This window comes from Phascolarctos cinereus, unplaced genomic scaffold (genome assembly GCF_003287225.1).
Source record: "Phascolarctos cinereus isolate Bilbo 61053 unplaced genomic scaffold, phaCin_HiC Scaffold_5;HRSCAF=322, whole genome shotgun sequence".
NCBI classification, from domain to species: domain Eukaryota; kingdom Metazoa; phylum Chordata; class Mammalia; order Diprotodontia; family Phascolarctidae; genus Phascolarctos; species Phascolarctos cinereus.
In genome coordinates this window covers 438,359,965-438,375,501 of record NW_027555958.1, presented here as the reverse complement: position 1 = coordinate 438,375,501, position 15,537 = coordinate 438,359,965, and the positions used below count along the sequence as shown (strand labels likewise).

Here is a 15,537-nt window from a genome sequence, read left to right as displayed (position 1 = left end):
TACTAAATTTTTTGCTATTAATTGGACAATGGCAGAGAGTATAAATCAAAGTAAAACAATAACTAAGGGTCAACTGAATGTGTCTGAATATGAATGAGAGATATATTTATATAACCAGGTCTTGTCATAGTTGATGAATAAAATAAAACCAGTATATTCCATCTGAAACCAAATGAGTATACTGCCATCTTTAACCACACAGAACTTGACTTCAATACTCATTAACCAAAATGACATGTGTTGAATCTAATCTGAATATCTATCACTTTGGATACCTATTCTTCTCTGAACATACCACAAGAGGAAAATGCCACTCAAATGACTATCTGCCCCAAATCATCTGTTTCCTCCAGGCTTCACAAAAAGATTAGTCAATTCAGAGAAAAAATTTTTTTCTAAGTATTTTTTCCCTTCTTGAAATGTTTTTTAAAAAACCCCCAACAAAATAAAGATTCTCTTTCCTCTTGGTAGCTCTATGGTAACCAGCTGACTCTACCGGGAAAAGAAAGGGCTAACATCAAAAAATGTGATCAGCTTTTTCATCTAGTAAATCTGGCTCTTTTTTATAGAGAGAAATTCTACCTAAACAGTTTTTAAAGTTGTATGAACTGTGATATTCAATAAATGGAAAGTACAACTGATAAGCAAGGAAATTTTAAAACCTTTGGTGTTTTATGAAGTGGGGCTGTCTATTGTTTGGCTGGCGGGCAGTGAAGAGCCCTGGTGGGAGGATGTGAGCCAGCTGATTTGGGTGACACCTAATAGGAACTGTGGAGAGATGAGGAGATAAAGGAGCTGAAGAGAACTCAGACAATCACAGAGCACACAGAAGCCCAGAAGGAGATACCTACAAGCTAGAACAGGGATCAGACGCATAATAAGGGCCCATCTCTGACTCAGGGACACAAAGCTAACGAATGCATAAAAATGGAATAAATATTTATCTGCTATCCCTATTTTCTAGTCTTACTTTGGGTACAAAATTAGACCAAGAAGGATAACTTGCAATGGGCATTTCTGCCATGGCGGGCCCTTCCTCCTCCTCCTCTTCCTCAATTTGCTCGTGGTCTTACTTTCTTCACAGACCAGTCCCTTGTGGCACTAGCTGCTTTGCTTCTATTAGCTTGTTTCTCTCTCAAAATGTGCTCCTATAGTATCTTTTCAGCGAAATCTTCCTTTCATACCTGGGTTCTCACAGGCCAGGGCAGGGCAATTCTGGGAAGTTCCAATCAAGTTCAGAAGGCTTGGAGTATGGGTCCAAAGGCAGGCCACATGGCTGAGGCCCAGCCTCGCTAAGTTCCCCTCTTGGCTGGATTCTGGACAATGAATTTTTTTTGGTTAAAGCAATTCTCAAAGACACTTTCCTGAAGTTGTGAAAGGTTGTGGTCTGTGTACCCACAAAAGTACAGAACCGTGAAACAGAAATATTATAACTTCATGTCATTAGATGCTTTGATTGAATGATTTTGATTCCAAGTGACCGGAGGGCGGAGCCAAGGACTCCAAAACCTCCATTTAAGGACATCTGCTCATTTCCAACCAGGCCATACTCTTTGGAACTTCTTTATTTACGACGACGCTGACCATCTCCTACTGTGAGTACTTAGCCCTGGCCAGACGCGAATTAACTAAAGCATCACTTGGAGCACCAGTTAGATGTTAGATATTAGATATCTCATTAGAACGAGACTGAAAAGGTAGAGATCTGCCACTGAGTGGAGAGGAGCCCGGGGAAGCTGACCAGTAAAGGCAGGGGAAGCCACAGAACAGGCCAGGACTGCTTTCCTAAGAGAAGAAAACTGCATTATAGGGTCAAAGGGCATGGATTCCTGGAAGCCAGCCTAACAAATGTTACATACAGATATTTAGCAGTTGGTCACTCAAAAATCAGTCATACGCTAGATTATCAAGGTAAGCAGCACCACAAATGATATTTTTATAAAGAGATTTGGACAGTTTATACTTGATATTACATAGGAGAAAATATGAAATGAAATATGTTGGTATATACATCCAGATTCAAGTCATAGAAAACATAGCTGCTTCAGATGTTAGGTAACCACAAAAAAAAGGGGGTCCTAAGTCCATCAACTATGGCAAATCTGAGTCTGCTGTTCAGTCATTTCAGTCATGTCTGACTCTTTATGGGGTTTTCTTGGCAAAGATACTGGAGCGGTTTGCCATTTCCTTCTCCAGCTCATTTTGCAGATCAGGAAACTGAGGCAAACAGGGCTGAGTGACTTGTCCAAGGTCATACAGCTAGAAAGTGTCTGAGGCTGGATTTGAATTTCAGAAGAGGAGTCTTTCTGACTCCACGCTTGGAGCCCTATCCACTGTGCCCCCTAGCTCTCCATAACTGAGTCTGGGTCCTTGAAAATAATGAAGGCTTTCCAATCCCTTTCTTAGTTATATATTTTCAGCCTATCATGCTTTGATCTGATTGCTACTGAATAATTACTACAACATCTTTAAAGAAGTTTGGAGAGAAAAACCTACAAGTTAGAAAATTTTACTTCAATTACTAACCCCCCTAAAGTAAGTTTCTGACTCTCTAGAACTACACACACACACACACAAAAGCAATTAGAGAGAGTGTGTGTGTGTGTGTGTGTGTGTGTGTGTGTGTGTGTGTGTGCATGTGTAATTTAATAACAAGGGACTTGAACAGCCTTATGTCTTGCATGCACTGGTTGCTCAAACGTTTTCAAGGGACGATTTAAAAAAATAATGATCACTGAAATTCTAATTAAGACAAAGACTTGATTTAAAAAAAAACATAAACAGCACTAGTGTGGATCTTTTGGGGGAAGAAAAGGTTGCTCTGAGTCATACTAAAGTTAGTGTGGTCCTCTGTCAGACCACAGAGAAAAAGAGAATTTCACATGGCGACCCCTCAACTGAGAGTTATACCTGGTCTAATAAATTATAAGCAGTACACTTAATACCCTAGATCAGTAAAATCTGATAAAAGCGAAAAATGAAATTCTGATTTTTTACATATATAAATCCTATCAGTGAGAGTGAGGGAAAACACATATGGATAATGCCTGGCTGCTGTTACCCAACAAATCTCAGAACAAGAGAAGGCTTCTCTAGCACATGGTGGATACCCTAGGGAGGATAAATGAAAAAAGCCAAAAATCCCATTTGATATGAAGGCATGGAAAGGTCAAGCTACTTAGGCATGCAAGTGAAGATGAAGATGGCTCTGAATGATAACTCAGTGTCTGTGCTGCTTGGAAGGAACTGGAGCAGGCTTTACACACTGTAATGCCTTTGTGAGGCGGAATCCCAGAATCCTGCTTCAAAGGGAAACGACATCCAGGAGGTCAAGTGAATTACTCAGTATGTCACTCAAGGTGTCTGAGGCCATCTTTGGAAGCAGCATCTGGAATCAGGTGTCACTAATTTTGGATTCCCTAAAACCTTGTTGCTTTCACTTGCAAAATAAACATGTTCTAAAGTGAAGTGAATTCTCAATTCACGATGATTCTTGCTGTTGCTGATATGGTAAGCAATAGGAAGAGGGAAGAAGATGGAGGGATCCTGGTCTTTCAAGTGCCTCTGATCACATTTCAGGTTGACGCCATCTGATTGTAACCTAGCACACAGAGGTCAACATCTTTTTTGCCAAAATGATTAACCCTCTTAGTACCATATTAAGAAACTATTCAAATGAGAAAATATTTGTAAAGTACCTAGTACAATGCCTGGCACTTAGCAGGTGCCTAATAAATGCTTGTTCACTCTTCTCCCCCATTCATAACATTTAAAAATAAAATCAGTGTCAATCATAAAATAGAGATAAAAGTCAATATGTGAACTGTACATAGTAGGTGCCTAATAAATGTTTGTTCACTCTTCTTCCCCATTCATAACACTTAAAAACAAAATCGGTGTAAACCATTTAACAGAGATAAAAGTCAATATGTGAATATTCATGAAATATGCACATCATGAGAATCATTAGAAGATTGTATTATTAGGTAGTAGTAGCTGGATTTTCCAAAAAGTGAGGCTTGGTTGGTCTATCTCATTTTAAGTGTTCTGAGTGATTTGTCTATGAAATACTTTGGGTCTGGAAAAATATTTCTACATCCCATAGTCCCAGTTTCTCAGGAGGTCTAGGGTTACAGAATGGATGTATGGATAAAAGGAGGCTTTGGGGAAATTTCAGAACAAAATAGAGGAGACTGCACCTAGTGTTGGGTAGCTAGATTAGAAGGCACAGCGGATGGAATCAGGAAGACTCATCTTGATGAGTTCAAACCTGGCCTCAGACACTAGCCATGTGACACTGGGAGAGTCACTTAACCTTGCCTGCCTCAGTTTCCTCATCTGTAAAATGAGCTGGAGAAGGAAATGGCAAACCACTCTAGTATCTTTGCCAAGAAAACCTTAAATGGGGTTATGAAGAGTCAGACAGGACTTTAAAATGACTGAACAACAATAATACTCAGTTTCAAACTAACAAGTTGTTTTATGCAATAAGTTATACCTCAACACATCAAAAGCCCTATGACTTCTTTTTTGTGGGTACTGTCTTCTTCCACTGAAACAGATGACAATTCCTTGACACTTTAAAAGGAGATTTCTCATGAGATGATATGGCCAAAAAGATTCTTCACCTGGTGGCTAGCTAAGCTGAGGGTGAGCCTTTTCAAACTTAATTAGCCTGGCCTCTGGACAACAGACCTACAGCCAGCTGCCAGGTCTCAACTGAATTTGTTTCTGCCAGGGATTGAGTTCTGCTGACATTGCCTTCTAGGAATGCAGAAGCATTACAGCTCGCAGGCTGGCAAAGATGGCAAAACATAGGAATGGTCAGTGTTTGGAGGGCTTGTGGAAAGCTGGGCACACTGTTGGTAGAGCTCGAATATTAGTTCAACCAATCTGTCAATAATTTGGAATTATGCTAAGATAGCGACTACAACTGCCCATTCTCTGTGAACCAGAAGTCTCCCTGGTAGGGACACACCACAAGGAGGACAAAGACAGAAAGGTCCCACAGACCACAAAACATTTGTAGCAGCTGTTTTGTTTTTCTAGTAGCAGAGAACTGGAAATAAAGAAGATGCCCATTAATTAGAGGGCAAGCAAACTGTGGTGTGTGAGCGTAATGAGATATGACTGTATCCTAAGAAGTGATCAACTGAAGAACTTAGGGAGAACCATGAGAAAACCCAAGCAAAACGAGAAGTTCTAAGCCAGGGATGAGGAACCTGAAGCCGCAAGGCCACGTGACCTTAAGGAAAGGATTTGTTCAGTAAAATTTGGATTCAGTCAAAAGGCTGCACTTAAGGACCTAAAAGGCCTCGTGTGGCCTTTAAGGCTACAAGTTCCCACTCCTACTCTAAGCAAAACCCAGAAAACAATCTACACAACAGATACAATAATGTAAAAAAATAACAACAATAGAAACTAAACTGGATATTTTAGAGCAATAAATATCAAAGTGTGCCTAAAGAAGAGAGAAGGAAATAGACCTCCTTCCCCTCTGAGCCGAGGTGGGGGACTATGGGTACGGAGCACCGCATACTCTGTCAGACTTGGTAGGTATGTTGTTTAGTTTTGTTCTATTTTCTATTCTTTGTTAGATGGAATGACTCTCTGGGTGGGAAAGGTATATTTGGAAATGAAGGTGAAGTAGAAAGAAAAGAAATTTAACTCCCGCCCCCATCCCACCCTCCTCCCAGCAATTCTAGACCACTCCTCTACCATGACAAAGCATCAAAGCAGGCCTTATGATATAAGTACAATTTCATAATGTATGACTGCATGGAATGCCACAGCTTCATATGTCACACAGTTTGGGAAATGCTAATTTACATTTTGTTTCTATTATTTCCATGTTATATAAGTTTATCACCAGATTGTTTCAGTTTTTAGGAAGAAAATATATAAATCTGCTAAGACTTTAAAAAAAAATCCATTAGTTTCCTGAGGGCTGAGAATGTAATTTTCCATGTTTGTATCAACAGTACCTTGTACACTTAAATGTTTCTTGAATTAAATGCAATGTAGTTCTCAAACACCAACCTTCAGACAACTAGTCCTTGCCATAGACGCTGATCTATGGCATACGAAAGCCAAAGAATTGTACCAGCGAAAAAGTAGTCCCTGTGATCTCTGAAAGGTGGCCACTGTCAGCACAACACACCAGAAAGCTCTGTCCCTTACAGAACCAAGAGGACAAAAAAAGGATGAAATCATGGATCAACCCACGATTAAACAATGACCTCCAGTAACTTTCAAGCCTCAAGTTTGCACTGAGCGCTCCTGTGACTATTGTTCGTCATCCACAGAGGGAGGGACTGACTGGGCTAGCAGATCCTTAGCTCCCTCTTTCTTCTCTCCTCTTTAGTTCTTGCTAAGAGCGCAAGCCCCGGGTCCTACGACAGTGTCCTGACCATCTACTCTCATGTCTGAGAAGCTCCTGAAGAAGGAAGGCCCCTCTGCAGACCTTCACAAGGCCAAGCCCCAGCGACACTACTCTGATGAGGACAAGCAAGGCATCGGCAGTTAAGACTAATAGAATTTACCTGAAATAAAAGAAAAGATGCACTGGTAAAGTTGGGAGGCCTGCGCACACTGCACAAGCACAACGTGAAGAGAAATCTGTCCCACAAAGAGTAAGTCAAGTTTAAGAATCCATCTAAGTTATTAAGTCAAAAACTGGATTTACAAAACTGAGGATTTCTATCCATACCACCATGAACCTGAAACCCCCCCTCAAAGTGCCTTGCATAGGAATGGCATTCATAGTCTGATGCATCTTTTCATTGCCCTTGCATATCAAGAGGCACTAGGTGGCACCACGGTGCACTTGAAGTCAGGAAGACTTGAGTTCAAATCCTGCCTCAGATACTAACTAGATGGATGACCTTGGGTAAGTCACTTAACCTCTGTCTGCCTCAGTTTCCTCAGATGTAAAATGGGGATAATAATAGCATTCCTGGGGTTGCTGGGAGGACAAAAAGAGATAATAATTGTAAAATGCTTTATGATGATGATGAAGAGTCATCACTATACAAAGAATGCTTTCTTATTCCTTTTTTTTTTTTGCCTTTTGCTAGGCAACTGGGGTTAAGTGACTTGGCCAGGGTCACACAGCTAGTACGTGTTGTGTGTCTGAGACCGGATTTGAACTCAGGTCCTCCTGACTTCAAGGCCAGAGCTCTACCCACTGCACCACCTTGCTGCCCCTCTAAATTCTTTTTTTTTGCGGAGGGAGGAGAGGCACAAAAGGGGTTTGGTGGTCTAGATCTAGAATCATTAGTGAATATAGTTTCTTGTAAGTAAACTCCTTTCAGCAACGCAGATTAGGACCTCCTCTCCACTTTTACAGCTGTAGAGTTTCTGGAGGCACTGACAAGTCAAGTGATTTGCCTGTGATCACACAGCCAGTATGTGTTGGAGCTGGGACCTGAAACTGGGTCCATCTTGACTTTAAGGCCAGACTCCTATATGTTACACTGTGACACTACACTTCCACTCCCATGGAACCCTCATAGAGTGAAAGAAAAACAAAGCAATCTCCACAAAGAAGCTTTAAAAAGTAAGTCACAAGCTACAGAAGTAACTTCCCAAAGAACTAGGTAAAATTTAGGGTGGAAGTCAGCAGAAGAGAAGGTGTGATCTAAGAGTCAGAGCATGAAGACTGGGGCTGGAGTCTGGTCTTGTCTACTTCTGCCACCAACTAGGTTTTCTGCCTTTCCGATTCCTCATCAGAAGCATAAAAGAATTCAACCCTGGGGCCCCTAATACCCTTTCCAATTTTGAACACTGCAGAAGTCTATGAGACTGACCAAGAGATCCCAAAGCAAAGCAGCCCTGCTTGAGTTTATGAGAGTGCATGGGTATCAACAGCCATTACTAAGAGAAAGAGCGGTGAATTTTCAACTTCTGTAAAAATTCAATTTTATTCTTGATAGTATATTAAAGTATCACTTGGCATCAAACTACTTTAGATGGTAGTGAATCAAAAGTGTACTAAGGCAGAGAGGGGTTGCAATTTGAAGCAACGCAAAGATTAGCTCCCCCACCCCCAAAGAAATCACAGACCCTGGAAATGCTGATGCACAGGGATTAAAGATCCACAGTGTTTTAATGAATGATTTTAATATTTTGGTAATTAAATGTTACTAGGTCTATGTGACACTGACATACAGAACGTGTATACATAGGTTAAGAAAAGATTTTAAATCAATATTTTATTTTAAAAAGTAAATGCTGGAATGTTGTCCACCAAATTCAATGAAGATGAAAACAGTTACTTTTGCATTTAAAAAAAATCTTTAAAATTAAATATTACCTTTTTGTCTCCTTGTTTTCTTCTCCGTAAGCCTGGTCTGTAATCATCTCCAAATCGTAGAAAGTAATAGTAAGAAACTAGCCTTTCGATAGGATCTCTTATGACATTAATGTAAATTGGCTTCTTTTTAACACCAAATCTGAAACAGAACAAAACAAAAACAACGTCTTGTCAAAGTCAGGCTCTTCAGTGGCTACTTATGCAAATGAAGCAGCTGTTGACATGTGTATTTGGGGCATGACAAAAAAAAAGGATGAGAAATAACAGTTAAAGATAAGAGCTAAAGAACAAAAGAGGAAGAAGGACTTTAAAAATCACGCAGACAAGCTCTAGTGGAAAAGATAACATCCATTTTAATAATGTTCCTTCATTAGGTTTTAAATTGTGGAGAAAAAATTTCTTCCCAAATTAGAGAGTATAGATTTTTAGGTAGAACCTTAATGTTTGTCATTTTAAAAGCATCCAAGTTCTTTATTACATTCTGGAACGACTTGCTTGCAGAAGATAAGGCAGTGAAACCTTATTCGACACTAAATATGTTTCTAAAATTGTCTGCCTCACTAAACAAGAGAAATATCAATAAATACAGCAAACGTCCAGGCACAGAGCCATCATGGGTCTGCCTTCTTGGGGTGATCTAGAATATGCCTCCGTGAATTACACAAGATACTGCTTTGGTGAACATTGCTAGTGACAGATTGATGCTGGGTGAAATTTGAATCAATGTCAGAACCGTAGTAAAGGAATGAACTTTCTACTGTTCTTTCACTGACTGAACATTTTTTCTCTGCCCCCAAAGCAGCTGCTCTTCCCAATTTCTCCCCTTTTTTAAATAGTACATCCACAAACCTTTTGGGATACCAGTATTTTTTTAAGTCTTTCCCCTACGTTTTTATTTTTCATCTAATATTAAACACCACATCACAGAACTGACCATTTCTTTCTTCTCACTGGCACCACCCTAAATTCAGGCTCCTGCTTTACCTCTTGTGAACCATTTCTAACTGGTATCCTTATTTCCACTCTCTCTCCATCCAATCCACCCTGTTACTTTTTAATCTTCCAAACACACAACTTTCATGTCATTCATCAAGAACCTGAAAAAGATCCTGTCTAAAACATCAACTAAACTTGTTTGCCTGACTTCCAAGGCTCCCCATCAACTAGTACCTGCCCTATCTCCCCAACCTCATCTACCATTAATTTAAAATACTGAACTCCCACCAGGACTGTCTCTTACCATCTCCTTAACATACCACACTCACTTCTGCCCCCTGGCCTGAAACAGGCCTTGTGAGCTTCTCTATGCTTATTCAACAAACATTAAGTATTGATAACGTAAAAGCAGTATTATCCAAAATACTACTTATATTTCAAAGTTCTGTACCAGTTAGACCTCTTTGCTGAAGCTTTTCTGGTAACATAATAGGTTCCCCCTCCTCTTCTAAATTATTGTACTCACTGTTAATGGTAATTTAGCTTTATAATATACTGTGTCTTAGTGATTAAACGACTAAAAGGAAAGTTGAATACAAGGCCTAGGCAGTTGGCAAACTATCCAGTTACCCACTTATTAACGAAAAATTGGCTATACACAGCTTTCAAATATTCACAGATCAGAGAGAGTAGAGGCTTTGGAGCTAGCTGCTTTGGGAATCAGGATACATCTTCCCAGAGAAACACACCATAAATGGTAGATAGACCCCCAAAGTAGTTGTGATCAAATGTGATACTCTATATGTATGTGTGTGTGTATATACACACACACACACACACACATTGAAAAAAATATAAAAATACCTTTGCATAAAGACCACACCCATGAGAGAGAGGAAGGGAGGAAGGGAAAAAGAAAAAACAGATGGGGGGAGGAGGGGTGTGTGTGTGGGGGGGTGTGTGTGTGTGGTGGGTGGGTGTGTGTGTGTGTGTGTGTGTGTGTGTGTGTGTGTGTATGTGTGTGTGAGACAGGGGGGCAGAAAGAGACAAAGTAAGAGAGAGAGTAAGATAGAGACAGAGAGGGGGAGAAAGGACAGAGAGAGAAGAGAGTAAGGTAGAGGGAGAAAGCAAAAAGAGAAGTGTGTGTGTATGTGTGTATATGAGAGAGAGAGAGAGAGAGAGAGAGAGAGAGAGAGAGAGAAGAAAGAGAGAGAGAGAGAGAGAGAGAGAGAGAGAGAGAGAGAGAGAGAGAGAGAGAGAGAGGAGTAAGAACATATTTCAGCTACGGTATGTGACAAAGAGCCATTTATGGGAGGGTATTTATAACATTGTTTCTATGGCAGAAAGCTTTCCCCAGGACTCAATAATTAACATGTAAGTGCTAGGATCCCATATCACGCCTGGCTGCTGGCATTACTGAGAGGGGATTGAAGTGGGATGTGAGTGTGTAGGGTACACATCTCCACCTCCAGTATATCCTTATTACTGCACTAATATATTACTTTGCAGGGCTCCAGAAGAAGCCTGTTCCTGGCTTAGAGAGGCCATTTGTATGAATGGGGCTTTCATTAGTTGCGGACAACCCACACAGGCATATCAAGGCAATGAAATACCCTAACTTTAGTTGTAAAACAGAGGAATGCTAAAACTACTAAACATATATCTGTGATATTTAGCTCAATTAATTACAGCTTGGTCCTAATTACAGAGATAATCCTTTTAAGTAGTGGTTTGTAGAGGGAATAAAACAATTCTGTGGTCATAGCCTCTGCCCTTAATGCCTGGTTACCATTTCAATCTGATATAGCAAACATTCAATTAATAGCTGCTATGTGCGGGGACCTCCACAGAGATAAAATGGTTTTGCTATGGTAACATGGAAGTGACCCTGAATTCTTGAAAGCACTATCACAAGTTCTGGGGTCTAGGTGATAAATGTTTTGATCATACCAAAACATGAAATATGGATAAATACAAACTAGACCTATGCAATTTCACAGCCAGTGAGGAGAACATTCCAAGAGAAAAGAAATTTAAAAAAAACCAAAAAAACCACAGACAGCACTTTCAACAAAGAGAATGACTGAAGATGTCCCAGTGAACCCCATTTGCCTGGTTTTTTTTTCCACTGGTATAAACTATCGTGAGAAAGATCCACCAATGTAAAGGTATCCTTGATAAAAACGTGGGAAGGGGCCAGAACAGGCAGGTTTGGGCTAGTATTGTTGTCCCTTGTGCTCCAAGAGGACCCAAACGACGTCCCTCTGGTGGGGCCGAGGCACAGCGTGTCTGACTCCAGACCCCATCTTCATAGTTGTGCCACTGACGGCAAAGCACCGAAAATCCACCCCACCGAATACTGTTTGCAGTCTCCAAAAAGCCGTTTGACAACAGGTCAAAAACCAAAAACCAAAACTCCTTGAAGGCTCTGAAAGGAGTCCCTCAAGTGGGAGCTTTCCACTCACGTATAAAAATCACACAAGAGTGTGGGAGATGCAACCACACAGACTACACTAAGTGAAGCATAAAGCTGGGAGGCTGATGCTCACCTAAAGGGTTCTGATAGGCTCACGGCAAGCATGGTGGGGGACTGGGGTGGTGGGTGGCATTTAAGCATCTACTTCGTGCCAGGAACTGTGCTACAAGCTTTACAAATATTATCTCACTTGACTCTCACAACAACCCTGGAAGGTAGGTGCTGTTATTATCCCTATTTTACAGATGAGGACACTGAGGTAGGCAGCAGTTAAGTGATTTGCCCAGGGTCACACAATAAGTGTCTGAGAATAGAATCTGAACTCAGGTCCTCCTGACACTAGGCCCAGCATGCCATCTAGCTGCATCCCCTCAGCCTACCCACAGCCTAGGGGTGGGGATGTGTCTTCCTGCTTCTTCTCCTTCCCTTCCCAGAACCTAGCTGGATGCAGAAGGGACCGGCAGAACAAGGGCTATACACTTACCTCCTCTGCCTACCACCCCTACCTCTGTGGGAAAGATCCCAGGAATGCTCCTCCATAATCCGGTCTATTCCCGCTGCGCCCACCATGTTGGTTCTTTGTGATCACCATTTCCTTTTCAAGGGACATTCATTTATCATTGCCTTCATAAATTATTCTACAATTTTGCCAGGAAATAAAGTCAATCTCACTGGCATGCAGTTTGCAGACTCCATTCTTTTTCCATTTGAAAAAGCTGGGAAAACATTTGGCCTCCTTTAGACTTGTGGCACCTTTCCAGTTCTCTATGATCCTTATTAATGATGTCACCAGCTTAGATCACTCACATTTGCCAGCTCTGCCAGCACCAAAGAGGATCATTCCCCTGGTCTAAGCAACTAGAACTCAATAAAGGCAGGAACAGGGCCCCTCCCTGCCTGGACAATGGCTCAAGCCAACTCTCCAATTGGTCCAACCCTCCAAGAGTCTGGCATCTTGGCACAGTAAGCAGAGGACTGACTGGAGTGAGAAAGAAAGTTGGGAGCACACATTCTGATCAAATCCCTTGTCCTCATTAGTTTGAATTCCCAAAATCCAGAGAGAGGAGAGGTTAATGCTAAGTCACAAAAAGCAAGAGAGAAGAATTCTAAGCAGCACTAGATTCTCAACGGTGTCGAACGCCACAGACATCCAATTCAATCGTGGACCCCAGACAAGAGTAAAATGAAGAGTGTTACCACGTGTGGCATTGTGGATTCAGCGTGGTGTCAAGTGTAGACGGACAGGAAATGATAAGGAAACTAGTGCTGGCTCAACCCAGAGGTGCAAGTCAACAGAGACACATTCCACACAATTACGTTTATCAAAAGACTCTGGGTCTCACTTGATTTTTCCCTATGGTTTTTTGTTTTAGACTTGAGGCATTTCTGTTCTTGACTTCTCTGCATTTACTTGCCTTGCTATAGGAGCTAAGAACAGTTACTAATGAAGTGAAGGAGGGAAGAGAATAGGACCTACTAGAAAAAACAAACAAACAAAACAAACTCATCACTCTCAACAATGTTACGAATAAAAATGAAGTCTTCATAGGAATTTGTGGCAAAGAGATTCACAAAAACAGAATATTCTTGTATATCTTTCAAAGACAGCTGCTGCTAAAACTGTCGGACTTGAACCCTGCTACTGACTATTACCATGGAACATACGACCTCATGGCAGCTGTAACGTAAAAGTCTCAGTACAGGCTAACTGAAACTACAGCATAATTAGGGCCAAATGACTCTAAACAAGCTGGCCTAATTTAAAAAAATGCAACTTTTAAATTTTGACCGGTCATTTTTTCATTTTGATTTAGTGCTTTCCAGAGGGTCAATTTCCCTTAAATGTTTTTCTTATAGGTTTGTAGAAAATTAAAGCAGTGAAAATGATTAGTGATGACACCTGAGTACTCTTGTTAAGACAGGGTAAGAAATCTATTAACATTTTTTTCTCTAAGTGATCATTTTTTATTATAAAAAGATAAAAGAAATCTGGGTCAGTAAAAATTCTCTATGTTCTTCTTATCTTGTGAAAAGTGTCTAAAAATATTTTAAAGTACAAAATATCCTTTAAATTTGTGATGTTTACCATACTTATTTTGAAAGTTCTTTTTCTCCATTTGTTTCCATAATAAGAAAAAAATATAGTTAAGCAGGAACAAGAAGGAAGAAAAGGAAAAGGTATGGAGATGGGGATGTAGAAATGACCAAAAATAAGATAATACATTGACTTACATTTTTTTGCAGCTAAAATCTGAAAACACAGGCTGAGCTGAGAAAATAAGTTTCAGATAAAAGAAATGTTTCTCCGCGATCCAAATGAAAATCAAAGCGAGCAGCCTTGTTATTTCCCTGGCTTGCTGCCCATTACTACATTTTCCTGGTCATACACCAGACTCTTAAGACTCCAACAAAGCTATCTGTCTACACATACAATTCTCTCATTAAAGTATCCCCTTTCCTCCTAGAGGAAGCAGGTATTTTGCCTTTGTTGTACCTAGACAAATTTTAGAAGAAAAGTAAAAAAGTAAACTATTTTTTAAAATAAAAATTAACCTAGAAAATCTAGGCAGCACAGTGGATGGAGTATTGGGCCTGGCTGGAATCAAGAAGACTGAGTTCAAAGCCAATCTTAGACACTCACTAGCTGTGTGACCCTGGGCAAGTCACTTAACCCTGTTTGCCTAAGTTCCTTGATCTGAAAAATGAGCTGGAGAAGGAAATGTAAAACCACTCCAGTATCTTTGCCAAGAAAACTCCAAATGGGACCACAAAGAGTCTGACGTGACTGACCAACAAAATGTCAATTCTTCCTGTTCACTGATAACAGAGTTATTCAACAAGATTCTGGCAATGACTGTGATGAAGAACTACTTCAAAAAGAAGAAGAAAAGACAATCTGGCAGGCAGCTGGGCTTCCCCATTGAGCGACACCTTTTCTGGACTAAATACATTAAGCGGAGGTTTGGAAGTATCATTTTTAAATGTCAGAAGGCTAATAAAGAGAATTTTCATAGCAATTTTTTTACCTCCAATATAACCTGAAAATCACTCATGTCGAAATAGTCTTACACAACAAAGTTTTCTTACAGTATTTAACAAATAGGATAAATTTTTCCCCAAAAAAGCTTTTTACACTTTAAACTACAAGAACACCAGAAAATACTTCAGATCTTCTTTCTGAGTACAAGTCTTTTGCCAAAAGCAAAAAGCATTCAATATATATTTTAATAATGAAAACTTCAAGTATTAGAAATCAAGCTACATGTGGAAAAAATAAATCATTTAGGTGAAAGGGTAACAAACATCTACTTCAAGGATAATGCAGCCCTGAGGGAAAATATGCATATGAATGAACTGTGTGAAACTGGTTAGGTGCCTTTCCAAAAGAAAAATAATTAGTTTATTTTAAAGCTGCCTATAAAATGTTTTTAATACTACCATATGAATTATTTATAGAGAAATGTATACCAAACTTCACAAAAAACTCCAACCATTTCACTGAGTGGGTTCCAAACACGGAGGGAAATACTGGAAAGAAGAATGATGTAATTTTATATTCATGATCTTTGGGGAGAGATTCATTTTTAATTACACGATTTCCAAAAAGTTAAGGCTTCTTAAGATTCGTGTTAATGTGTGCTCCTATTAAAACTTTTGGTGAAAACCAAAAGATTTCTTTACACTCTTTTGTCTTTTAATCCTTCAAAGTAGGAAAAGCTAAATGGAGAGTTTGATATCAAGGCAGTTTTCTCGTTTAAGCCCCTTTAATTAAAGTTGGCACATGCCTGGAGGAGAATTACTTTGAAGTCAT

At 40.0% G+C, this 15,537-nt stretch overlaps 1 protein-coding gene across 2 annotated transcripts in view; it reads right to left on the bottom strand.

Annotated features, from left to right (window-relative positions):
- The window catches only part of HS2ST1 (heparan sulfate 2-O-sulfotransferase 1), a 224,437-nt gene that overhangs the window by 13,016 nt on the left and 195,884 nt on the right, over window positions 1–15,537 (bottom strand). For both annotated transcript variants that reach the window (XM_020988756.2, XM_020988757.2), the window contains exon 4: window positions 8,315–8,453. In XM_020988756.2, coding sequence (XP_020844415.1) covers window positions 8,315–8,453 — 139 coding nt within the window. The remainder of the gene's footprint in view (window positions 1–8,314; window positions 8,454–15,537) is intronic.